The sequence below is a fragment of the Marmota marmota genome, unplaced genomic scaffold, assembly GCF_001458135.2.
Source record: "Marmota marmota marmota unplaced genomic scaffold, marMar, whole genome shotgun sequence".
NCBI classification, from domain to species: domain Eukaryota; kingdom Metazoa; phylum Chordata; class Mammalia; order Rodentia; family Sciuridae; genus Marmota; species Marmota marmota.
Window position 1 is genome coordinate 6,715,520 of NW_026000185.1, and position 26,571 is coordinate 6,742,090.

At 51.5% G+C, this 26,571-nt stretch overlaps 1 protein-coding gene across 1 annotated transcript; it reads right to left on the reverse strand.

Moving 5' to 3' along the window:
• Positions 1-718: 718 nt before the first annotated feature.
• On the reverse strand, positions 719-26,531 carry Kctd5 (potassium channel tetramerization domain containing 5). Its single transcript, XM_015490870.2, has 6 exons — positions 26,232-26,531; positions 13,771-13,879; positions 11,784-11,875; positions 9,989-10,084; positions 8,107-8,232; positions 719-2,473 (listed from the first exon to the last, which is right to left on the reverse strand). The coding sequence occupies exons 1-6, from the start codon at positions 26,481-26,483 to the stop codon at positions 2,444-2,446; spliced, it is 705 nt and encodes a 234-aa protein (XP_015346356.1). The 5' UTR covers positions 26,484-26,531; the 3' UTR covers positions 719-2,443.
• Positions 26,532-26,571: the final 40 nt, after the last annotated feature.

The following is a 26,571-nucleotide window of genomic DNA, read 5'->3' on the forward strand; positions in this document are numbered from 1 at the left end:
TTTTAGTTGATGATGGACCTTTATTTTATTCATTTGTTTATATGCGGTGCTGAGAATCGAACCCAGTGCCTTACACATGTTCAGCAAGCACTCTACCACTGAGCCACAACCCCAGCCCCTTCAAGTTGTTTTGTCACGGTGACAAGAAAGCTCACACTGAGCGGGATGGGGCTCCCTCCCTGCCCAGCTGACCCAGTAGACTGTAAAGCTGTCTCCTACTTAGTCTTCTGTTCAGAAGGAACACCTGCCATGCTGAAGCCCTTCCCAAGTGCTCTTGGCCTTGCCCAGCTGAAGTGCCTCAGCACGTCCAGGTCCTGGCTGCCATCAGGAAGACCTCGAGCTACACCTGGACTCCTTTCCATGTGCCCCAGGCTGTATCCAGACACCTGAAAGCCTGAACTCTTGGCCCCACATGGGTGACCCCCACCCTCCATCCTAACTTGGATAAACACAACAGCCCCCAACAGAGCCCTGGGTTGGGTTAGACCACCAGTTGAAAGAGGAGCTGCACACCTGGAAACAGGAGGGACAAGGCAGAAGTTCAGGTGGCAGAGAGTCTGATCAATAGCAGGGAGTCACACCCTCTAGGGGACACTGGGGGTGGGGCCCTTGCTCAAGTGGGAGCTATATGTCTGAGAGGGCGGGGCCCTTGGGTGAACAGTGTGGCGCTCCCGGCAGTAGCTTTGCATGCATTTGAAGACACTAGCAGTTGCTGGGCTCATTCATAAATACACAATTTTATTTGCTATTTTCAGGGGAAACTTAGGCATTAAATGGTAAGCTGATAAAATACGGATACCTAAAAAAGTACAAAAGTATAAATATCCCCTTAGAATAAATTTTAGTGAATTAAGTCTTAATATTTTTAAATTAAAAAACAAAAACAAAACAACCCACAAGCCTATCTATTATGTCAATGTCAAAATCAAAAAATGCTAAGCACCCAGCAGCTCCCCAGGGCCAACACAAGGACACCTTCCCTTGGAGCTCTGCTGGGGAGGACCGGGTCAGCCAGTGGCTAAATCTGCCCTATAGAAAGGTTTTTATAAATTGTTTAAGCTGAACCTTTAACAACATACAAGAGGCCTTACAAAAGGAGGAGGTAAATCCTAGATGCTGGAGAACTTAGTTAATCAGGTTATTGGCAAAGAAGAAAAAAAAGAGGACCTAGGCAAGAAGTTTCTGGAAGCATTGACATTAGACAGTGTCAGAGCCTCTGACCTCACACAGGCAACTCCAATGGTCAGTCTGCACAGCTCTCCTGGCAAGCAGACATCAAGAGGCAGAGCTTGCTCACTGGGGTCAGGCCCCCAGCCCCCACTGAAGAGTCTCAGAGCCTGCAGGGGGCAGCATCTACAGCAACCCCAGCAGCCTTGATGGCACACTGGCTGGGTCATGTAGGTTGTGTCAAGTCTCAAATGCTCCAGGAGTATTAGAAAGAAGAACTGCATAGTTATACAGAGATAGAAGAGCCAGAGAGGAAGAGACACATGATGCACTGTAAACATCCCGAATCTTCAACGTGACTCGGAGTGTCAGCTCCAGAAGCCAGGGGACACGCCTCCGCCCAGCCTCCATCCCAGGTGCGACAAAGGCACTGGTGGGCACCAGCTCCCAGATGAGTCCGCAGGTGGAACCCATGAGGCAAACCTTCTACCTCCCTTTAAACTATTTGACAGATCCATCTAAAACATAGCAACACTTTTAGGCATTTCTAAAGAGTATAAACATTGGGTAATCTATCCATACTTAAAAAAAGGGATACAAAGTTCTCTTGCCTGGAAAATACAAATCAAGAAGCCTTGACTGTTCTGGCTGTGGAGGCTGGAATAAGAGCCTGGCTCTGAAGGAGGCGGTCCTCAGGGTAGGCGCCCAGAAAGTAGTGATGATGCGGAGGCCACCATTGTCAGGGGTCTTCGCCGAGGTTGAGAAACTGTCAACTGATCACACTGGAGGCAGAGCAGCTTCCCTGACCCAAGGATGATGTTCAGGTGCTCAAGCAGTGACCACCAGGCATCTGGACCTGAGCCACAGTGCGCTGGACAATCCACATGGCTGCTGCCCCTTCCTCCTGGTGAGGCCTGAGCTGCTATCGCAGACTATGAATGTAGCACCAAGGGCCCTGCCCTTCAAATGGTCTTCAGGACTGCGCAGGCTAGTTGGGAGCACCCTGCCTCAGTCCCACGCAGCACTTGGAAAGAACAGAGCAGGCTCCCAGAGAGAGCCCACCTGGCCCCTGTGCCTCCTCCCTGTGGGGATGCCTGGCCTTGGACAGCTGGGCCGTCTCTCACCACCCACCTCTGAGGCAAAAAAGGATGCACACCCAGATCTCTAGAGAAATGATCAAAAGCAGGTTTCTTCTCACAGACGTACTTCCTGGACATGGCGGTTCACTGAATCTTGGGAAAAAGTATATCATTTCTTCAGCTGTCAGTACTGTATCTCACATCCTTGAGCCTCGTTCTTGCAAAATCTGAAAAATAACACATGCAGAGTGAGGACTCAAGCCTGACCAGTCCTGCTCTGCAGAGCAGAGCCACAGACCTGCAGTCCACTCCAGGCAATTGGCTCAAAGCCTGAGGACCCTGCACCACAGGCTAGGGTCTCAGCTGGCAGGCTCAGGGACCTTCAGTGTGGGGAGCCAGCTCCTCACACTCTCCATCCCCCGCCATATCAAAGAGATCAGCCCCCAGACCCTTCCCCCCATGAAACAGCAGACCCATCACCACCCATGCAGCCCTGGCTCTCCTCTGAGACACCTGCCTGACCACAGAAAACTTTCAAGTATGGGTCATGCTGGGGAGATGCCCTCAGTGTCTTGACCCCCACCTGCCCAGCACAGCCCTCTGCTCCCTGGCAGCTATGCTCACACCACTGGCTCCATCTCAGAGCCTGACCTCAGGGGACCCTCCCCTTATGGCCTCTCTCGCTGGCACAATCCAGTCCACTGTGCACCCAACTAAATAGGAGTGGGAGCTCCTGGAGGCCTGGGGACAGGCTAGGGCCCTGGCAAATGTTACTGAGTCAAGTCCTGGGCAGGGAAGAAGACCTTGTCTTCAGGCAGGGTGTGCTAGAGCTGGCCAATCCCACCAGGAGCCACTCAGCTGCTCCTAGCCACTGCTGCAAGCACAGAGGCACTCTCAGAGCCCTAGCAGCAGAGAGCTGGCCCTTGGGAGGTTATCAAGGGCTTGAAAGAAGGCCAGGGTCTCTTGAGCTACTCCAGCCTGTCCGCCAGCACCCCAAACACCCTTGCCTGTCTCCACGGACAGCTCTCGGGGCCAACTCCTGCCAATGGCTCCCACTCATGTCAGTACCTTGAGGGGCACTTCCTACAGGACTGGGGAGCAGCGATTCTCCTCAGGCCTGACAAAAGCAAGCCCCATGAAGTATGATTCTGAGTCTGCCAAGACTCGGGAGGTGACTCAAAGACAGTTCCACCCTCCTGCTAAGGGACCAAACCCCCAGCCACCACTAGCCCCAGTGCAGAGCTGGAGCCCAGTACACCCAAGAGAGGGTCTGCATTGGCAGAACTAGAGTGAGTGACTTCCCTGGGACAGTGTGACTCCCTTGAGGGGCCAGACCTGATAATCCCCAGGGCTTGTGACAGCATGCTGTCACCATTAGCCCTCCCAAGACCAGCTGACACCATCTGCCCAGACAGAGTGCAGTGTAAAACTCCCAGGCATGCGTCCAGCAGGGCTGTCTTCCACAGGAGGTCCAAGTCCCAGCAGAGACCCTATGGTGTGCTTGAGGCTGCGCCAAAGGCAGTGCCACATTGACAGGTCTGGCCACTTACACAGCCTCACACTGGGATGTCCTGGGGCAGAGACCACCTCCCATAGCCTAGATCTCCTAGAGATGGGGGCCACCAAAACATGTTCTCTGATAGCACAGACTTGGGAGGTAACTGTGGGGTGGGGAGGGGACACTGAAAGAAGTCCCCCTCCCTCTAGGATGTGGACCAGGCTCTGAGTCTCAAGCACCTTCAGATAATCCTCTCCTCTGCCCAACCTGGTGGTAGGTGTGGCTCCCCTGTGTTCCTCTGGACCCCACAATTCCCCAAGTCAGGCACCTGTCATAGCTTAGCTCCACGGCAGGTACATCTGAGGTCCTGCTACCCACATGGCTGTTGGGCCCTACAATGGATGATGCTGACAGAGGCTGTGACACAACCCCATGTCTCACTTCAGAGACTCAGAGCAAAAAAAGGAGAAGAGGAACAGATTAGTACTTTTTATGTTAAATGACAATACTTTTAACTCAATATGGTGGCATACCCCTGCAGTCCCAGCTCCTTGGAAGAGTCTGAGGCAGGAGGATCACTTGAGCCCAGGAATTCAGGGCCAGCCTGGATAGCAAAGCAAAACTCCATCTTTGTGGGGGAAAACACACACACACACACACACACACACAACTGAACCCACCCAGGGCCTGTACGTGGCAGGCAAGTACTCTATCAGACATCTCAAGCCCCCTTATTTTATTTTGAGACAGTCTCGCTAAGTTGCCTGGGCTGGCCTAGAACTTGATTCTCTGACCTTAGCCTCCTGAGTGGCTGGAGTTATAGGCATGCGCCACCAGGCCTGGTTTCTTTTACTTATTTAAGAAGGTTACTAGAAGATTTTAAAAGACCACATGGAGTTCATGACAAATTCTCTTAAAGGGCTAGATGATAAATACTTAAAGCTTTGAGGGTCAAGAGGCACTTATATAATCACCTAAAAGCACTATTCAAACAAAGAAAGTGAGCTCAAGGACTGTACACAGGCAGACCAGGTCCCTGGGCTGCAGTTTGCAAGGCCTGCTCTAGATTTTTTTCGTTAGTTGTTCACTTTGAGAGGCTCAGCTGGCCAGGTGTATTTCCTTATGTTCCCTTGTACACTGAGCTGCTCATGGGTGGTGGTAAAGGCTCCTAGCCTGTAGGGCTGGGCCTACAAGATGGAGGCCTCCCAGGGGATGGGGGAGGGGCTGGCCTTGCTGCCCACCACCACCCAGGTACTCTCCTGTGTGTAAGGGAGACACCAGGCAACCCTGCTGAGTGATACTATAGTTGGGTTCTAACAAAGGTCCAGCCTTGAAGACATGAAAGGTGAGACTGGGCTGAAGCAGAGACTGGAGGAGAACCTGGATGCTATGGGCACTGCCCAACCTCAGGCAAATGGTAGAAGTTCAAACACAATTGCTGCCCTGTGGTGACATGACAGAAGCACTCCTAGCCTGGAAGGCTTGAGTATAAGCGAGAATCTGGGCTTTGGCCTCTGAGATCAGAGCCACCGACTCCTGTTCACCCAAGATCCTGGCCCATGACCAGCAGGAAGGCCACCCCTCAGGGGCTGGCAGGCTGGAGTGAGTGTTCCCTGCCTGGCCCTGGAGTGCTCCTGGGTCCATACCCACTCATGCCATGGTCTTTCCTGACACAAATGGCTTGGTAAGTGCCCCAATCCTTCTGCCCATGGTAACCATGGAGGGGTACTATGGCAGAGCAGTGCCCAGTGTCTGTATGCAGACCTTGGCTCCACCTGCAGCTCTACTGTGCATCTACAGGTACATCTATTGGAGGTTCTGTGCATCTACAGGTGCATCTATTGGAGGTTCTGCACAGGACAGGTGTGTGGGAGGGGCTGGGGCAAGGGTCCAGTGGGGCCACAGGTTCAAGGACACTAGGTGCTGGGTCAATCTGAAGGGCTGCAGAGCTCACCATGACATTACACTTAATCTGAGTCACTGCCTTGGTACCCCGTCTCCTCGTCGTCACTCTGGTGCGGCAACGTGCAGCAAGGGAGAAGAAGACACGGTGTCAGCCAAGTGCAAACCAGGCAGGCAAGAGAGCTGTCCACTGGATCACCCTGAAGGAATCCCCAGGCTCAGAGTGCCACAATTGCTTCCTGGAGGTGGACCCACCTGCAGCAGGTGCTCATCCTCTATGGTTTCTGCGCAGTTCGGCCCCGTGACCTCAGCTACCTGGAGGTGACTTTCAGGCCCACAGAACCTCCTGCTAGATAGGATGGCCTTTATCTGCCAGAGGCCAGGAACCATGCTGCTGCATGATGGAGGGTGGGGCCCTGGGTCTGAGACTAAGCCACATGCGCAGTTAACTGATCAATCTCAAAGGGAGGGGAAGGGTTCTCCTGGCCTCTGCCACATGTCACCTCCTGCAGCTGCATGCCTCTGTAACAAATGGTGACTGCTCCTCTGAGACAAACCTGGAAAGTTCTCAAGCCTGAGTAGTTTGGGAACCTCCTGCACTTGTGGTTGGCAGTGGAAGCAAGGGTGCTCACATGGGGTCTGTCCCTCTTGTAGTGGGCCCAACTCCTCACACTGGCCATAGCCTTGATATCTCTCATTCTCATCATTCCCAGCCTGAAACAGAAAAGGCTGCCTAGCATTGCCAGGAGACCACCAAATGCTCAGGGACCCTAAAAGGCAAGGCTCAGTATAAAGAGGGACACTAAAAGGCAAGCCACAAGGTGACTCGCTGCCCTCTGAAGTGTGGCCCTGTTCCATTCAGGCTGTGTGCAGGTGTCCCCAAACTACTGTCTTCCAGATCTGGCCCATGATTTTCCACTGCTCCCAGGGGGCCTGGGTTCTGCCCTACCCTCTGGGGAGCTACTGCTGCCCCCATTTTGAAGCTGCTGTAGCTGCTCCACTTCAGAGCCAGGTATTTTTGGAGACAGAAATAAGGTCCTGCTTTCAACAGCACTAGGACTTGGGTCATTCCTGGAGCTTCCTCACAACACAGAATGTATTCTTCCTGCAAATGAAAAGCCACCAAAGGGAAATGAGCCCTGGTGAGCTTCGGTGTGAAAACTGCAAGTTCAGAAAGAAAAGCTTCTAAAAATAAAACCATCTATAAAAGAGTCCTACTGTTGCTCAGAGACAGAGAGGGGTGTCCCCCTAGAACAAGGCTGGGGTCTGGTGTAATGGTCATCATCTAGACCTTAGACCCAATGGAAGCTCATCCCAAGCCTGGAACCAGGACCCTGGCTTCACCTCATCTGCTAAAGGACACTGTGGGCCTGCCTAGCTTATATGGTCTTATGCCTTGAGGTGGCAGTGGTGGCAGGGTCTGGCCTCCTGCAAGTGTAGGAGGTATAAGGGAGGCCAGCAGCAGATGCACACACAGCACCGGGTGGGAATGCATGGCCTCCTGGAGACCCCTGGGCTGACTGAGTCCATCAGTTCCCAAGCCCTCGCCCCAAAGAAGACCAGGGAAGATCCAAAGGGATAGCCCTGGATAGGTGGCTGCTATCCATGGTAGACGCTGGCCCAGAGTCAGATTGTCACAGAGCCCTTGGTTCAGTGTTCTCACTTAAAAGCCTCCCAGACTGGCCTCTTCCTGCACCCACACATGATGCACTCTTAGGCCCCTCATCAGGATCACGTGGGGGCCCCTGGAGCTGCTGTAGAGCTCTCTGTCTACTGTTTGGCTCTCAGGCCAGGGGCCAAGCCAGCTCAGGCTGTGCTGGGTGCTTGCTGCAGGGGCAAGTACGCCTGTGTGCCCTAGGGCCCAGCTCTGAGAACATGCCTGGAGGATATGCCACTATGACTGGTCACTTGTGGACAGGCCACAGGACTAATCCAAAACTAACAAGGCAGACCACTCTCTGTACTTTTACCCTAGCTGCCACCACATTCTGGAGGAGACAGAAGAGCGTGGACTGCTGCAGGGCAGACTCACAGGACTGTAGAAACTCCTTTACACACTAAACCCAACTCAGAGACCTGTGGCCATGGGTGAGGCCACTGCTGATGCTGAGAACCAACCCTCAGCTTAAAGGCCTAAACCCTCCCCCGACACTGGAGGCTGTCTCGGGAATGGAGGATTCCTGGATTCCACAAGAAACAACCAACAGTGGCGATCCTGAAACACAAAGAGTCCCTGACAGCAGGTCCAGTAGATGCTTCCAGAAGCAGCTCTGCACATGGGTTGAGAAAACAAGGATCAGTACTCATTCCAGGAGGCTCTACTGATAAGCCAGGCAGTCCTCATGAGGACTTCAATCCATCAGGAAGAAAGCCTTTCAAAATTCAACCTTCAGAGTCTCCCACCAGGAGAGCTGGCAAGTCCACAGCTATTAGAGCACCAGAATGTCCCTGCACACTCACCTTGGCCTTCTCGCTGGGCTCACTGGTTGTGCCATATGGGGTGTTGTGCAGCTCCTTGGAAACCACACAGAGGAACTCGGCCTGGTCTTCGTTCCCATAGTTGTAGGAGGAGCCAATGCTGACCAGCTGGAAGAGAGACACAGGCTGTGTGGAATATCTCAGGCTTCGGCCAAGAGGTTCTGGTGAACTGAAGGGAAATTCACCCCGAAACCCTTGCAGGAGCATGCACCTGCACCATGACATTATGCAACATGCTGGGACAGGATGCTGTTTCTGTTTCTGGGCCCACTGGAGATGCTGACTGCCTTCCCTGGAGACAGAGTGCATGGAGTGAGACGAGTGGGAGACAGGGCCAGAGCTTGTGCAAATGCTGCACAACCTGTTTGTCCTTGCTGGCCACCACCTGGCCCTCTGCAAGACTGAGCTGGGGTGGGGTGGGGAAGGCAGAGGCCAGGCAGCTGAGAACCTGGAAAGCTGAGCCTGTCTCTGAAAGTGGGACTCTGGAGAAGCTGTGGTTTGCCGCATCTCAGTATGCATGGGTCTAACTGTGCCTGACCTGCTGGGCATACCCTTGGACATTTTAACTTGCCTAGAATACTCCAGGACATTCCATGCTATGTGGGGATGGGGCAGAGGACCAAACTGGCTGCTGCAGACATGCATAGGGGACTAAGTTACACCACTGTCAACAAATGTTTTTGTAATTTAAAACACAAAATTAATCAAAACAAAGATAGCAACGGTATAGTAAAGGCATTAACACAATATCTACTGAGCCAAAGAACAGCTGAAAGGCTGCCAGCAGTGGCACAGTCCATCTGGCAAGCCATGACCAATGCAGCAACAGGGACAAGATGGTGGGAGGTGGTGGGTCCTGCCAGGTGAGATAGACTGTAGGGATGCTGGCCTTGAGTCAGAAAGTTGGGAACCCCACTGAGGAGAACACAGAAACCCAGTCTTCTAGAGGTCCTAAGCAACTTGGTGACACTTCAACTCAAAATACAAAATAAAAAAGGGCTGTGGATGTTGCTCAGCGGTTAAGCACCCCTGGTTCAATTCCTGGTACCATTAAAAAAAAAAAAAGGGGATCAAGTAAGGACTCCAGATTCTGCCCCAGTGTTGCAACAGCTTGCCAACCCACAGTCCTCGCCCTGCTTTGGGGTAGCAGAGCATCCTTATCAGGTGCAGAGGAGCGCAAGCTACTCAGCTCTAAATGAGGATGACCCAGCCCATGGATCCAGAGCTGGCAATGGCAGCTTTCCAGCACCTAGCTCTGTAGGGCCAAGACATGTTCCTGCTTGAGTCTCTGGCATGATTCTTTTATTTCTTTAGAGTACTGGGAATTGATGTGCATGCTAGGCAAGTGCTCTACCCCTGAGCTATATCCCAGCCCTTGTTTCTAAATTTAATCTGAGATAGGGTCTCACTAAATTGATAAGGCTGGCCTTGAACTTGTGATCCTCCTGCCTCAGACTGAGTAGCTGGGATTACAGGTGTGTGATGCTGTGCTGAGTTCTGGCATGATTCTGATGGGACCTGGGCGGGAAAGACTGGCAAACTCGGCCCGATGGAACCCCCAGGAGGGCAGGGACAGCCTCTGCCTGTATGCTGCAGAGACAGCAAGTACACACCCATAGTCAGGATGTGCTAGAGAGGCCAGCTCCACACATGGAGGTGTGAGGGAGGTGGCAAAGAGCTCTTGACAGCTGCACCTTCCTCAACCTCCCACAGCCACTGTGTCAGGCAGGGTGGGGGATGGCCAAAGGCTCCATATCACGGAATTCTGTCTCTGGAGACTTCTGAAGCAGAGGTCTCCTCACTGTACTTGTAATCAGATTTTAGCTGCAGTGTAGGCTACTGCAGCTAGCCAACAGCCTCTTACCTGCTCAAATTTCCAGCCATCGGACATGGTGGACACCATCTGTGTGAGCTCCTCCTCCTGACACTGCAACACACGGTATACATGCTTCACAGGCACCTGCAAGGACAAGGGCCGCCATGAGGCCAAGTCATGCCCATACCCAGCAACCCTGCCCATGTGCCTTTGCAGGAGAGAACTCCACAGGGATCCACAGGTCCTAGAGCCCAGAGCAACCCTGAATACATCCACACAGCCGCCCACAACCTGAACAGCCGTGTGTGCCACTTCCTTGCTTGCCTCCAAAAATATTTCTACTTCTAAATTCCAAAATAAAATGAGTCATGCTCCTCAAATCTTGAGAGCACCTGTAGCTAGATGTGAATACACAACAATGCCCACTTTGGCCACAGGCAGTCTCTGGATTGACCAGCTGGGAAAAGGGACTAACTGGAAGAGCCTGAGAGACAGCCAGACACACACATGCAGGTCCTCTCCCAGTATTAACTGGCTTCCCATGCCCACATCTACCTCCTAATCCTCAACCAGCCCAAAAGGGATCCCTGTGCTGGGCTCCAGGCAGGCTTCTATCCTAGAGACTTGGGCCCATAGGACCCTGCTGGAAACAAAGACGAGCTAAGTCTGGGCTCCACCCTTCCTGGAGCAGCTCTAGCAGAGGCCGCAGCACAGGGAAAATGAGGGCCCAGGTGGCTGGCACTCAGGCAGTATCTCATATGCCAGTGACACGTGGCTGACAAAGTCACACAATGAACCTGCTGTTGCCCAAGTCTATTAGACAGCATATGACACTGGCTACCACTACTACTGGAGGGCCAGCTCCTGGGAGGGGTCTTTCTCACCTCCGCCTCAAAAGTAGTTGCACCGTTGTGAGTGGGGCTGGGATGGAGAAGAGGCAAACAGTACAAATGAAAGAACCGGGGAGCATCTGGGATACATTTCCTACTTGCTGGAAGAGGAGCCTCTCCCTAGACCCAGTCCTGCCACCAAGTGGGATCCCACAGAAGGGGGAAGGCCAGAGGCAGGTTACATCTATGACCCTCGCCTGACCTGGCTGTTATTGTTCCTGGGTCCACTGGGTGTGCAGGAAGAAAGCAAGCAAGACCACCACAGTGGGAAAGCCCATCATGGGGTGGGGATATTGAGAGGGTTTAAGCATACTGGCCAGAGTGCTAATATTACACAGCATCCTTCCGGAGCAGAACCAGCTTGGTGAGGGCTTGCTCAGCTGTTCTTAAGCACAGAGCTGGCATGGTGACAAGATCAGCTGGTACCTCCTTCACAGAAGGTGCTGGATACAACCCTCCTCCAGCAACAACAGCCCAATGGGTGGCAGACAGCTTCTGACTGTGGCCATGCACCATGGTCCCTAGGAGGATCCGCAGCAAGCATGCACACCATTCAGAGCCTGACCTCTCCTCTTTCCCAGGAAAGCCCAGCATTCTCTGTGCCTGTGCAGACCCCTTGCCTTTATCTGATGCCCCTCACAGTTTATCACTGTTTTTCCATTACACTGACCACTGGAGGCCTCCCTGTTTCCCCAGAACCCGTTCGTTTCACTGGACCTTCCTCTCCTCCACTGTGTTCACTACACCCAACCTCTGTCTGTTGTCCCACTGGAGGAGGCTCCCTGAGGTGGGGCCAGGAAAGGCTGGATGGATCCTGTATGGGACACTGCAGGAGCTGAGCTGGAGGGTGAGGCTGCTAGGCTCTGTTCCAAAGGCCTCATGTGAGAGGGCAGGTGAGCTGTGCCTACAGGCCAGGCCTCCAAAGCTTCCAGTGCATTAGTCACTTGTCTCACCTGTGATGTTTTGCTATCTCGTTCTCTAATTTTGTCCTTTACAAGTTTTATTAGTGAGGTGATGTTGTAAAATTCTGCTTCTTCCAACACTCCTGGAATAGAGGAAAATAACAGACTTTCACCAGACTGGACCAAACAAAAATAGTATTTCATACCTGCCTCTCTCCCCAGGCCCAGCCTGTCCTAAGTTGTCACAGACCTGCTGCTCATAGCACTCAGCAGAAGTGAGGGTTCAAAATGAGAGATGGGCCACATGTGGTAACACATACATGTAATCCCAGTGACCCAGTGACTTGGGAGGCTGACGCAGGAGGGCTATACACTTGAGACCAGCCTTGGCAACTTCACAAGATCATGTCTCAAAATAAAAAATGAAAAGGGCTAGGGATGAGGCTCAGTGGCAAGGAGTCCCTGGGCTCAATCCCCAATACTAAAAAATAAAATAAAAGAGGAAGGGTGATGTTTATTAAACATTCCCTTGCAGCCTCCCTCCAGTGACATACAGGGGTGGAACAGCTGCCCTGGGCCCACAGATGCTGGGAGAATGACTGGCATTTTCCCTCCGCACCCTGGCCACTTGTTCTGAGCCCTAGTTCTTCCTGCTGGGAGCCTGCAGGTGTCACAGGTGCAGGCCATGGGGTGGTAAGCCACAGCTTCCTGTGTATCAGTCACTCACACCTATCAACTCTCTTGAATAGGCTCCCCTATTCCACAAAGACCAGATGGCTGAGGGCTGCTCCTGGTTCCAGTGCTCTTTCCAAAGCCTGCCATCCACAGCGCACCATACTTGGAGACACAAAACCTCCCAGTTAGCAGCAGATTCCCAGGGTCCTGTTTCAAGAATTCCTCGTGGGTATGGGTCACTACCTCATTTTTTCAGCCCAACTGCATGACAACTCAGAACAACACACAGCAATGTGGGAAGGACATGGGGCAGGTGAAGCACAGGGCAGCCTGGAGCCAGAAAAACACACACACAGGAGGCTGTCCCAAGTAGTCAGTGTGTGCATGTGCAAAAGCCTGGGCTGACGCAGACAATGCACATGGGCAGGAAGTATCCTCTGGCCTCAGGGCACATCAACCTGGGGCTTCTCAAGCTCAGGAGGAAGGAGAACACCAAGGTTCAGAGAAAAGAAATGGAGATGCAGTAGGGGTTAGAGAAATCAAGCAGTCCAGTCTAGACAGACTGCCACAGAATCTTCCTGGCCCTTCCTGAAAGAAACCCCTGGCTTTTCTGAGCCAACACCAGAGCACAGAGTCTACCCTAGGGCCTGATGCTGGGCAGCCTGCAGATGGGCAAGTGTCCCACACTCTGATCAGGCAGGATGCAGTGGCCAGTAAGGCAGGCAGTACTCAGATGATAGTGAGGAATGTCGCTACTTTGAGCTGTCCTTGGAAAGCAGGCAGAGGATCCTAAGATACCCCACAGGTGTGCTAGGGTGTCTGTGACACATGGCTTCAGAAACATGATAGATAAAACAGCTGCCCCCCGCCCCCCAACACACACACCAGACCCTTGAAAGAGCAGAGCAGCCTTGGCCACTTGGCCCACATCTCAGGCTCTTCTTCTACAGCAGTCCTGACAGGCCACTGGGTAGCCTCTCATTCTCAAGAGGCCTGTGAATGGCAGTGCAGCAGCCCCCAGGGCCACATCTGCAGAGAAATGTGGGGCTGCAGCTTGAGGTGTCTGGTTCTTCAATGGATTGACCAGCACCTTCACCAGGGGCTTGCCTTTGAAAATAAGGTCTCTGGGGGCTGGGGTTATGGCTCAGTGGTAAAGTATTTGCTTAGCATGTGCGCGGCCCTGGGTTTGATCCTTAGCACCACATAAAAATGGAAGGAAGGAAGGAAGGAAGGAAGGAAGGAAGGAAGGAAGGAAGGAAGGAAGGAAAGGCGGGCGGGCGGGCATCCAATCACAACTAAAATAAATAAATAAATATTTTTAAAAAAAGAAAATAAGGTCTCTGTGCAAAAAAGGATAGCCTACCTTCCTCAGCGAGATCTTTGTTAATGACCAGCTTTCCATGTCTCAAGTAGTTCAACACAGGTCCAAAGTACGTGGGATCTCTGTCAATTAAATAGGCACCCGTTTCATCCTATGAAACAGAAATGTCATCAGTCATGGATGAGAAACTAGTGGCTTCTGCAGTTAGAATAAGACTTGAGTGCATCTGGTTGACACACACTCACCCACCCAGCACCAGGCCTGTGTTCACAGTACCCCAAGGCTCTCCCAGGCCTCCTCTAAGCTGATCTGTCTGGCTCCTAGCTAGAAGACAAGTTTCAGCTGTTTCCTGAGTTTGCTCCAGAGTGAGGTGATGTGGCTGCAAGTAATTTGGGATGCTGTGGCTGGCAGGGTCTGGTGCTACAGAGACACAGATGTCCTTGTGCCGATGAGGGTGGGCCTCTCCCAGGCATAGCCTGGCATCTGCTCTGACAGACGCCCAGGGAGAACAGCAAAGTCAAGGCTCCACTGGGGTGAGGCCACAGTCCTGGCTTCCTGGCAGCTTTCCTAGCCCTTTCCTCACAGCTCAGGAGAATTCTGAGAAACCACGTGGCATGACCAATCACACAGTCTCCTCCACTGTCATGGGCAGGGCCTTCCTGAACAGAAGTCAAGGACTGGACTGGTCTGGATGGCAGTGGGGGCCTTCTGATTGCCAGCATGGAAGAAGGTAGCCTCTGATTGCTGATCTCTGATCCCATTGTCAAGAGCCTCCTTAAGTGAGCAGCACATCAACTGCCCACAAAGGAAGCCCTATTTTCTGTTGAATGGTAGCCCCTGAGCTTTCCCAGAGACTGCGACCACTAAGGGAGCCCTCACCTCACAGCCAGTGGTTTGCAGTCCACGGGAGCTCAGCTATGCACAACACAGCCCACTCACTCAGCAGGCACTCAAATTGACCTAGCTTCTCCAGGGGGCAGTGGGATTTCTGAGGCTGTGGTGGCCAGCCAAGTTCCCCTTGAGAGCTGATTCCTGCCACATGTATCAGCCTGGAGGTAGACACACCTCCCCAAGGCATGAAGTAGGCACAGCTTCTGCATGACCTGTTACACCACATAGCCCTAGGGCCCCCAGAAGCAGGTGATACACAGATGCCCCAAGGACACATCTGGAGGGGTGGGTAGTAAATTCCTGTCACCCCCACCCCAGACTCAGGCCCACAAATTGGCTGCAAGTAATTTGGGCTGCTGAGTCTGGCAGGGCCTGATACTATAGAGACACAGGTGTCCTTGTGCTGATGAGGTGGGCCTCTCCTAGGCATAGCCTGGCATCTGCTCTGACAGATGCCCAGGGAGGACAGCAAAGTCAAGGCTCCACTGGCTTCCTGGCAGCAAGGCCCACAGCCAAATGCTGGGAAGAATGAGGACTCTACAAATCAATAGGATGGACTCAATTTTCCTCTTTAGAGGCTTCTGAGCTCCTGTGGGGCCTCTGCAGGTACAGGGCATGGACAGTGCTGTATGTGACCCTCAGTGGGAGCTGTTGGCCAGCTCCAGTCCCAGGGAACAGCATCAGTACCTCTGCAGAAGGAGATTGCTGAACCTCTGGGACACAGCATGCCCATAGGCACCAGAATCCAGAGAGGAGGTGGTGTCTTGGCTACAAAGCAATGTGCCATTAGGACCCTTTTTTCTTCATGAACATCAATTCCTATAGTTGGGCAGTAAAACCTCGTGATTTCAGGGTTCTTTCCCCAAACCGACAGGCACAAAACTATAAAAACCTGTTTTTCTTAGACCAAAGGGATAAAGTTGAGTTCTGTGGTTTAGATAAAATCAGAGAGCTCCTGGGGTGTGGGGGTGCTCAAACCCAGAAACCACTTGCTCCAATCACCTCTTTTCTCTCCCTGTGGGCCTGCCATTTCACCCCACAGCAGCATCCTAACCCCATACAGACCTCCTGACTCCATGCTTGACTCCTACCTAAGGCTATACCAGCTGGACTGACCAGGCTTCCCCACCCTGTGGCCCTGGCCTTTATTTCTAGAAGTTACCCCAGGGACCATCCCCCTCCCAGCCTGGTCCTCCAGCTGCGGTCCCAAGGACGAGGGAGACCAGAGTCTAGAAGCAGTCCTGCCCGCCTGCTGAGGACAGCCACCATTTCCCAGTGCCAACCATGTGGCATGTGCATATCACCAAGCTCAGGACTTAGGAAGCTACCAAGAAGGAAAGGTCCAAGACTGGGGCACATGTGAGGCACTGAGATTGATCCTCAGCACCACATAAAAATAAACAAATAAAGTCATGCTGTCAATCTACAACTACAAAAAAAAAAAAAAAAAATGTCAGAAGGGGATTGGGCTCATCTCTGCCTGGACACCCTCCTACAGGGCCTCCCTTATAATGCCAGCTATGATGTGAGTCAGACCGTGGGTTCAATGCCACACTACCCCAAACCTCAGTTTTTTTCTTAAGTAGAACAGGAACAAGAGCAGTTCACTGGCCTCATGGGCAGCTCAGAGTACCAGGAAGCTGGGGATGGCCCTGGCCTGTGTGCCACACCTGCCAACAGATATCACACATGCTGCAGGGCCTGGGCTGTAAGACTTCCTGGCAAGGACATAGCTGGGCACCCCTCTGGGCACTGGGACTGGCAGAGGAGAAAGAGGAAGTTTTCTGAGCACCACAAGCCACACAACTGCAGCCCAGACCTCCTAAGCCTGGAAGGCAAGGGCATGAGAGAAGGAGGAGGGACTGTGGGTGAGCAACAGAGGAAAACATGGCAGCAGGATGTTGTGGTGGGCCACAGGGAACTGGTCCAACTGGCACTGGTGCTTGGCTCTGAAACCCCAGAGAAGGGGAGATGAGCCTCAGCTGCATTTGGGCCCTGGCAGGCCTTCCAGATTCAGCCTTACTGGGGCTGGCTTGTCACCACACATGCCCATTAGGAGACAGCTTTTTCCTCTTGGCACTGGGGAGCACTCACCACTGAGCTACACCTCTAGCACTGTTTAGAGACAGGGTCTTGCTAAGTTGCCCTGGCTGACCTTGAACTTGGAAGACCTCCTGTCTCTGCCTCCTGAGTGACTAGGATCACAGGTATGGCCACCGTACCTGCCAGGAGACAGCTTTCTGGTGGACACTTTCAAGGAACTCCTGCTCTAGGTCTGACCTCTCAGCCTGGAGCACTCCTGGCTCAGGGCAGGGACAGGACACATCCAAGTAATAGACATGGGGCTTTTCAAGGCAAGTCTGCCAACTGGGCTGACGGCACCTTCTCAAGGTGCTCATCCATCCCCAGGGCTGCAGACTTCACAAGTGGTAGGGCAGGGAAATCGAGAACCAATTAGCCTTCCTATGGCTTTAGCCACAACCTCTTCTTCCAGCCCACACCCTGTGTTCTCATGCTGAAGGCCTGTGTGCCTATGCAGCAAGTAAAAGGGCAAGCTAAGATCTATGTGCAGACCCCCACTTGCATCAAGCTAAGAAGCAACTTTAAAGCAGCAGCCTCCTGGTGACTTCAGAAAAACAAGATCAAAGGAACCCAAGACATCTACTTTAACCTTGCTGCAACCAAGACTGGAAGACAGGAAGAGCATGAGGACCCTGAGCACACTGACCAACACAGGCCTATGATACCTGTGGGCCCCAGGCCACTTGGCCTAGGGAGATGCCAGCAGCACATCAGGCAGAGCTGCCAAGGACATAGGGAGAAGCCAGGCTCAACAAGGGCCCCCATGCAAAGAGCCCATACACTATCAGCAGAGGGCCACAAGCAGGCACAGAATGTGGCAGTGGGCAGCAGGAGACTGGGCAGCAGAGCTTGTAGAGAGTGAAACAGCCCAGGGCCAAGTTCACATCTAGACTCCCTTGCCAGGTCTCAGCTGCCCCATTGGTTAAATAAGACATTTAGCCAAGATAACCATTAAGCTTTTTCTGGCTTCAGCTGTGTTCTAGTCTGACTCCCTTTCCTCTAAGAGGTGGGCATTTGGCTCTGTCTTGGGGTATGTGTATGACAAATTATAAGAGAAAGGAAGCCACATATCTGGTCACTGAGATGAATGAGTGGGAACTAAAACCCAGAAGTGAAGTGCACCTGGCCAGGCTGGTCCTTTTGAGGCCCTGCCTGTATACATCTTTATACAGGAAGGGTTCAGTTAAAGCTGAAGCCCAGATACAAGGGAATGAGTGTACCTCAGGTGAACCTCCACTAGCTTATGACTTGTCTCAAAAATTCACATGAATTTTACACTTAAATCCCTATTCTTGGGGCTGGGGTTGTGACTCACGGGTAGAGTGCTCGCCTAGCACGTGTGAGGCCCTGGGTTCGATCCTCAGCACCACATAAAAATAAATAAATAAAAATATATTTTTTTAAATCCCTATTCTTTTTCGACTATAAGATATGTTTTCCTAAAACTCAAAAAGTCATCATAAACCCTGGCTGTCCAGTCAGTGCCTCCTGTCCTCTGGAGTATAGTCCGGTTTGATAGAGCATTTCAGAACCTGCTCACCACTCCTGACACCCCTATACAGGTTGGCCTATACAAAAGAGGGATTCAGACAGGGACCCTTGTCATGCCACTTTCTTCCCACCATGGCACAAGCCTGAGCCCAAACACCTCCAGGTCTGCCCAGAGTCCCTCCAGGCCTCATGGAATGTTTGGCTATAGTCATTTCACATGGCCCCCTTTTGAAGTGAGGCCTGAGCCCATGCCCAGGCCTGCCAAAGTAACCTGGACTAATGATCCAAGAAGAGCAAAGGCCAACAGAAGCTGAAGAAAGAACAAATGACCCCATACAGGTTACACCTCCCACAGAAACCTGGATTGTCCTACGGCATCCCTCAGAGCACTCTGGTGCTTTTGGTGAGCACCTTTCAATCAGGTGGACTTCCTTAATAAAGGAGGCACCACTTGGACAAAGGTCAAGGTCAGAGCCAGCAGGGCCAGGAAAGGGAGGGAGCAGGGTGCAGCATGGCTCTCACACTGGGATTCCTGGGAGCTGTCAGTGGGAGATCTCAACTTCCATAGGAAGGTCTGGGTCCTAAAACAAGACTCTACCAACTCCCACTTGGATACACATGGGCAAGATAGCTCAGAGTCCCACTGTAGAGACACGCTTCTCTTGAGTTAACAAGATCAAGGTGAGCAGTGCAGCTCAGGTGGGGGCCAACAAAAGTGCGGCCTCAGCACCATACATCCTAGTATTGGTAATGCAGCTTGGGGCCTCTGTCCTCAACAGAGATAAAGAAAACAGAAAAGCAGGAAACATAAAACACTCAATTTCAGAATGAGTCTTTGGCTCATTCATGCAAAAGCTGTGACAGGATCATTCTGGGATGTCTGGAACAGTGACTGGGGCTGACTGAGGAACAGCCATTATTGTCACCTGCTCCCAGATCCTGTGACATGTGGAAGGAAGCCCTCATGGTACACACTCAGGTGGTTATACTTCTAAAACCAAACAGACTGAGAGGTCACAGCCAGGACTGAGTCAGGGTGTAGTAGTGGGCTGGCTGGCCAGGCACCTCGGCTCTTTCTTCTTCCTTCTTTTCGGTCCTTTCCATAATTCATGTAGCAAGCAATGTGCTACATCTGTATGGTGGGAAGGTTTGTTTTGTTTTTTTGAAAAAGAGTCAGACTTAAGTCTGCTTTCTCGGCAAATCATTTTTCTCTACTGACATTCTTTCCCCACTTCTCACTGAATTTTAGTGTTTGACCTACTTGAGGCAGTGCTGGCTTGAAAAATACACATCTCCCTTCAAAGACATAAGAAAGGGATCACTGGACTTAGCTTTAAACATTTAATGAGGGCCAGCCCCCCAACCCCATACTATGGGTCCATATGCTGGCAGGGCAGGCTGGTGATGCCCAAGTTGACATTGAGTGGGCCCAACATGGAGGCTGAGCCCCTAGTCTCAAGGAGAAGCAACCCTGAGCCTGAGCCACTGGCCATGCCATGGCAGGTGTCCACAGACATCTTTCCAAGAGGAGCAGATGGTTACAAAGACAACATCAGGCCCAAGTCACATATGCTCCCAGGAGACCCCTGACCATCAGCCCCAAAACGGGGATGGGGAGACATGACCTGACCGACAAACCTGACTGGGCAGCACCAAGTGAGCCTCCTGACACTGTGTTTTGGGTTAGAAAAGAGTCCTCAGAGAGGCCCAGGGGGAGGTGGGCCACTCTATTCACCCACAGTCAGACCTCCACCCACCTCACTGCTGTCACCCACCCAGGGCTCACCCCTTCATTCAACCAGGTAACCCTGGAAAGAGCAGGAAGAGGAGTTGAAAGCTCCAGGTTCTCAGGTAGTGTGGAGGCTCCTGCAGTCATGCTGAGAACTCTACAGAATGTTCACACCCAGCCCCTTTCTCTTACCCCACAGAAAGGGACAGAAAAAGTACCCACCTGACTGAGAGGGACAAGGCATGGCCACTGGAGGGGAATCCAGAGGGTAAAGTACTGTGAACCAAACTTGTGAGGTTTCTCAGCTGAAATCTAAATACATGCAATTTTCTGAGCACCAACATTTGTCAACATTAGAAATACCATTTTTGGGGGCTGGGGTTGTGGCTCAGTGGTACAGCGCTCACCTCACATATGCGAGACCCTGGGTTCGATCCTTAGTACCACATAAAAATAAATAAGTAAAACAAAGGTTTATTAAAAAAAATACCATTTTCACTTTGCATGTGCTACCATGCCTGGCTTTGTTTTTTATGCAGACTTGTCATATCCTTGACCCAAAAGAGACCCTAGACATCACCAATTACAAGTGAGGAAACTGAGGCCAAGAAATCAGGGAGGCTTATAAGAAGCCTCTGAATTCACAGAACAGGGCCAGGACTCCAGCACCCTGGTACCCAGGCCTGCTGCCTCCAAACGAGTACCTCTTCCAATGCACCTCACTTCATGTAGCATGGGAGCGAGAGTCTAAGAGAGCTGGCGTACACACTGCACCTTTCCTCCATGAGACTCTGTGCTGGAGACTGGAAACAGCTACAGACAGGGAAGGCAGGTGCAGCAAGAGCTCCAGGTGAGACAGGGAAGGCAGGTGCAGCAAGAGCTCCAGGTGAGACAAGGAAGGAAGATGCAGCAAGAGCTCCAGGTGAGATGGGGAGGGGGTGGAAGGTATGTCAGGGCTGAGTCACTGAAACTCTGTATAACCCCGGCCAACTGCCCAGGGAGAGTGTCCCTCAAGACCCTAGGGCCTGACTCAGGATGCCTCTTCACTGACACACCTGGGGACTAGAATTAGGATGTCAGCAATTACAGACTCAAATGAAGCCCTGCAAAAGCAGATATGAGTGGAGTTGTGAGGGGGAGCCCACATGTGAGGCTCCTAGGGCTTTTTGTGGAACAAATGTGCTTCGAATTCAACAAATATGGGTCCCTAAGCTGTGTGAAGAAGCCTGAGATTTGTTCAGAGTGCCCTCCTAGCTCTGCAGGACAGAAGTTCACCTATAGCACAGGAAAAGGCAGGCAGGTGCTGTGTCAATCTGCCTCTGTGGGGGTGAGTTGTGGGCAGGTGCAGTGTGCCACCTCTCTAGGACATCTATATAGCTCCAGCTGCTGTGAACACTTAGCCAGCAACAAGGGGTCGTCCATCTGCTAGGTTTCTTGGGTGGTTTCTCCCCAGAGAAACCCTTGAGCTACAGCAAACTCCCAAACAAATCCCCAGCAGGTATCATCTCCTTACTGCTGATTTGCAGAATAACAAAAAACTGCCAGCACAGACAGGTGGAAATGTGGTCATGCTGCCAACCCCACCTCTACCCCTGTAATCTGGAGGTAACACTCCCCACTCCCTCAGAGTCTCTAAGCCACATGCTTCAGTCCCCTCAGTGCTGGCATTAGGGTCAGCATTCAAGGACACTGCGGCCAGGACAGCCCAGCCAGAGACTCTCCCCCAGCTCCTGTGGTGCCCAAGCCTGCCCTATAGATGTCCCTGTGATCACCACTGTCACCTTCAAGGTGGCCTCTGCTCTCCTCACTCGTGGCCATGCAGGCAGACTGAGGACAGAGTTTTTTCTTCCTCACTGGGGCCAAAGGGCAGGCCCTCGGCTCCTCCTCCTCACTGGGTACTTCCTGCACCCAGAGGATCCTGCCTCTCCTTATTTGTTTTAGAAAACCTATCTCAGCCTACTGGCAGCAAGAAACAGGCCACCCAAGCCTGATTTTCAAAAACCAGGCCAAAGAGTGTGGAGACCCAGAACCAAGGTGGACAACTGAAGATGCTGGGGGAACACCCTGCACTCAAAAGTCTACGTACCAGAGCCCTGGAGCTATATATCTCAGGCTGTAAGGCATCAGGTGTCTTGCTCAGACAGCCCCGCCAGCCCTTCAGAGCACGGGCTCTGCTATCCAGAGCTGGGGACCCACCCTCTAGGGGCCTGTTCATCTGCAAACAGCCAGGAGCTTTGGGCAGTGTGAAAGGGCAGAAGGGGAAGCAAGGGAGACAAGCAAGGTGGGGACCCCCAGCCACACACAAGCCTTGGAGGTGCTTAAGGGGAGCTGCCCACCCTGGCACAGAGAGGATTACAATAATGAGTGTGAGAAAAACAGGAACAAGAATAAATTCTGAGAGGGGAAAAGAGCATTCTCAGTGTATCCTTTCTAAAACCAAAGTACAAAAACATCATTAACAACTTCTGCTGACTGCATTGGCTGGTGCCAGGTAGGGCAGCTCTCTCCTCATCCTGAATCTTCATAGCTACCCCCTGCAGAGGCATCACCTCCACTTCACAGAGGACAAACATAAGGGTCAGAGAGTTGCATCCCGAGTCACACAACAGGGTCAAACCAGGCTCTCAGAGACAGGAGTCTCTTTACACTAAGGAAATGACCATCATGCCTACACCAGCCTGAAATATTCTTTCTTTTTTTTTTTTTTTAATTTTAATTTTATTTATTTATTCTAATTTGTACCAGCCTGGAATTTTCTATGAGTGAAGGGAGAAGTTGCTCAAGTACGGTCTGATCAGAGCCAGTGTGCACCTGAGGACTGGGTCAGGCACACTGGGATATGCTCTCCTTGGAAAGGCCCAACTTATGAAATGGCAAGACCTCCTGGGCACCAATTGTGGCCTGCTCAGGGTTGAGGGGTTTTCACATGAGGCACCTTTCAGAGGTGACCACAAACTCAGAGAAGACAAGTACCCACTGAAGAGGGGTAGGGCAGCCTTAGCACCTAATTTATGGTCAAGGGTCAAGGACACCCTCAGAGCCACATCCTCAACTTGAGTGCAAAGTGAGACATGCATGCCTCAGACACCCACTCATGGCCTCTACAGCCAACGCAACTCTGCCTAGTGCACGAGATGCTTGTGGGGATTCTGCCACTTAGTTTCTCACTTCTGATTTAGTTACATGGAACATAATCTGCCATTTCTACTCTAAGTAATCCCCACTTCTCTTGCCAAGCAGCTGATTCAAAGATGGTTCTCCCACCCACATCCCATTCCCTGGCCGACTGTAAAATTCCTTTCATATCTTTTCAACCCTAAAACTTGCCAGCACCAAGTGCAACCAGGGTGGACATAAGAAGTGCTGTGATTGCCCCCAAAGACCCATCTGATGCCACCATATCTATAAGCCCAAAGTGGAAAAAGTGGCTCTCTTGTAAGGGGAGACGCTCCTTTGCAACCAGCAGTTTTCTCCAGGTCTGGCTCAGCTGCAGAGACAGAACCCTCCTTGATCCTCATTCATCCAGGTGGCTTCCAACCAAATAGTATTTGCTATTTCCCTTTACTTCCTAAAGTATATCCACAATAAAGCAGGACTGGTTCAGACACAACAATAAACTCTACTGTGTTTCCAACAATACCTCTGGAATACAACAATACTACGGATCACCACTGAGACGTGGCCAAAGTGAATCAAATACTAAGCTTTTACACAGGTTTTCTGATGGGCAGCTCAGAAAGGAGCACCAAGTCTGGTCTGCCTTAAGGACAACATGGGAAAGAAAAGTGACACAGGAGAGCTGATGAGCAGATGCTGAAATGCACAACACAGCCACAGTCCCACTGGAGGAAGTCCCAGGAGGAAGTGAGAATTCATCAGGCTGTCTAGAAACAGAACCTCATAGCAGCAGTGGGCCCCAAGATGGCCCCTGAGACAAGAGGGTTAGGGCCCGGGACACAAGGCATGAAAGGCAGTGGGTCCTAAGCTGTGCCTGGAGTATTGGGGGTGAGGGGCAGTCACAGCCTAGAGGCTTAGATATGGGGCTGCGAAGCAGTCAGCCAGCCCCTGGACATGCCTGTGTTCCCCACCCTCCCCAACAACCTGCCCATGTCTTTAGAAAGCATCCTCCAGAAGACCTGCAGTAACCATTCCCATAGCACCTCACTGACAGCTGCCACCACACTCTCCTGTGAACTTGAAACCCAGCAGTTTCCCAAAAGATTTCTTGGGAGCCTCTTTCTCTAAAATCTCCTCACCCAACTCTCATCCCAGTGTCATATTCTGCAAGCCCAGTGCTCAATAAACACTAGTAAAGTGCCAGGCAGGGATCTTACACCAGGTCCTTACTGAAGTTCAATTCCAGAGGTATCTGTCAGGTATCCTTTCCTTAATCTTGATGAACTATGGAGTCAGGACTTGGAGATACCTACACATGAATCAACATCCTGTTTATTTTCCACCATGTAATTAGTGGCCTCCCACTGCTAGCACCCCTTTCCCCTCCACCCCATCCTTAAGACTCCTCACTCAGGATTTAATTATCATGGTGGAATCTCCTGGGACATTCTTTCATCAGAACCTGGGGGATGAGGGAATGAGAAGATAGAGCATTTTATACACTTTCTTATTTGAAGTAGAACACTCTAGTAATATGACTAATGTGAATTAACATTATTCTTTCTAGCAACTTATCTGTGACTAAAACTAAATCTTATTTACTATCAACTATATTATGAGACAGGGATTGTATCTGCCATATTACAGTCATGCTTGGAATCTTGGCTTTGTAATTTAGAAATCAAGCCTAATTAAGTGATGATTAAAAAGAAAAACAATTACGATAGACTTAATAGATTATCCCCTACCAAGAATCCTTATTACAGTATGGCATAATTTTTAAAATGGTCTTAAAAGAAGTAAAATCAAGGGCTGAATCAATTTAACTGCATTAAAGTCAATCGGTTCTGAATCTACTGTTCGGGTGCTGAAAAAGCAGTCACTGGAAAGAACCCAATAGAAAAGAACATTAAAATCAGATTTAATATATAAAGCAGGGATTCTTGGGTAGAAAGGCAAGTGAACAGTCACTATGACCCACTGTTTAAAAAGAAAAACCAACAGTAAAACATACACCCACACCATAAAGGGAAAATGACAGCTGACAAAGACCTATTTCCATACTGGAGATGACAGTCATTTTCTTCGAGGTCAATCTAAGAGTAGAGAGCTTGGTCAAATGAGCAGCAGGAACGGCTGGCTGGGGCTAGGGAGGGCACACTGGCATGGATGGAAAACTCTGATTTCTGCTTAGGATGGATGATTTTGCTATAACTCAAAAATTTTCATTTTCTGGTCATAAGGTCAGGCCATGCTGAGACTGGTGTCTGTCAGGGTTCTCAAAGTAAAGAACCTTTCTGGATTCTAGGGAATATATAATCCTTCCAGAGATTCTCCAGCAAGGCAATGTCAGGCTGATAAAACATATAGCCAAGTGCAATCAAGTCAACTGGAAGACCCAGCAAAGTTAGCATAAGGTTTAGGAGTTGCCTAGAAAAAAATCAAGGCAACTCTTCTTCAATTAGACTTTTTTTTTTTTTTTTCCTTTCTCTCCTGTCCGGTGATGCACTCCCTCATATAACTCTTGTAAAGGTAATAATCAAAATAGCTCCTATTACCACCCGAACAGTATAAATGTTTACTTTGATCAAAGACAAACTGTAAAACTAACCTGGAAATTCCTATCCTTTTGCAAGGATGGTGGGGAAACTAAGTTTAACAGAAAAGCAGATCAGAAGAGAAATAGGAAATCAGAATAGAAAAGCCTCTCCTTGAACCCCTAAGCCACCCACTAATGTGAGCAACACTCCCTGTGAAAAGTCTTACTATGGGTGGCACCTTCTAAGAGCTGCGGAGCCGGTGCGTGTCGCGGATGAAAAGGATGGAGCGTCAACTCTGTAAATGCAAGTCACCGGGGAAAGAAGGCCACCGTGTCAACCTCCATGCCTACGTTAATTCAAACGTCTGAAAACACGAGATGAACTCAAAGAGTTCTCCATTTCCAGAGCCAGCAAGTACGCTGGGGCGGAGAAGTGTTCACACACCCAGGGAAAGAGTCTACGGAGAAAAAGTAGGTCTGCAGCCAAGTCAGGGGTCTGGGGAACCTCCTCCGCCACCGAAGGCGGGAGCGCGAGGGCGAGGGGCGCCCGCCGCGCAGCGACGGGGGTCCCTGAGGCAGCGGGCGCCAGGGCGCCGTGCTGTCCTCTGACCCAGGCGCGGGGCCGGGCCCCCGGCTGGCCTGCGCGGCCCTCACCTTGTCAGAGTCCAGGTCGGGGTCTGCCTGGCACAAGCGGTACAGGAAGGACTTCGGGTCCCGGCACAGCGTCTGCCGGGTGGTGAGGAAGTAGGTGCCGCCGACGTTGAGTCGGACCCACTTGGACACGCCGCCGGGGCGCTGAGCCAGGGCACCGAGCCCTGCGCTGCAGCGGCGGCATAGGCCGCCCCCCAGTCCCGCCCCGAGGCCGCCTGGGGCCGGCGGCAGCAGCTCGAAGAGATTCTCCGCCATGATCTCAGCAAGCCCCGCCACAGCGCCCCTCCGCCGGAAGTGTCCGGCCTTTAATAGTGTTCTCTTCGCTCTGTCCCGCCCACAGGTC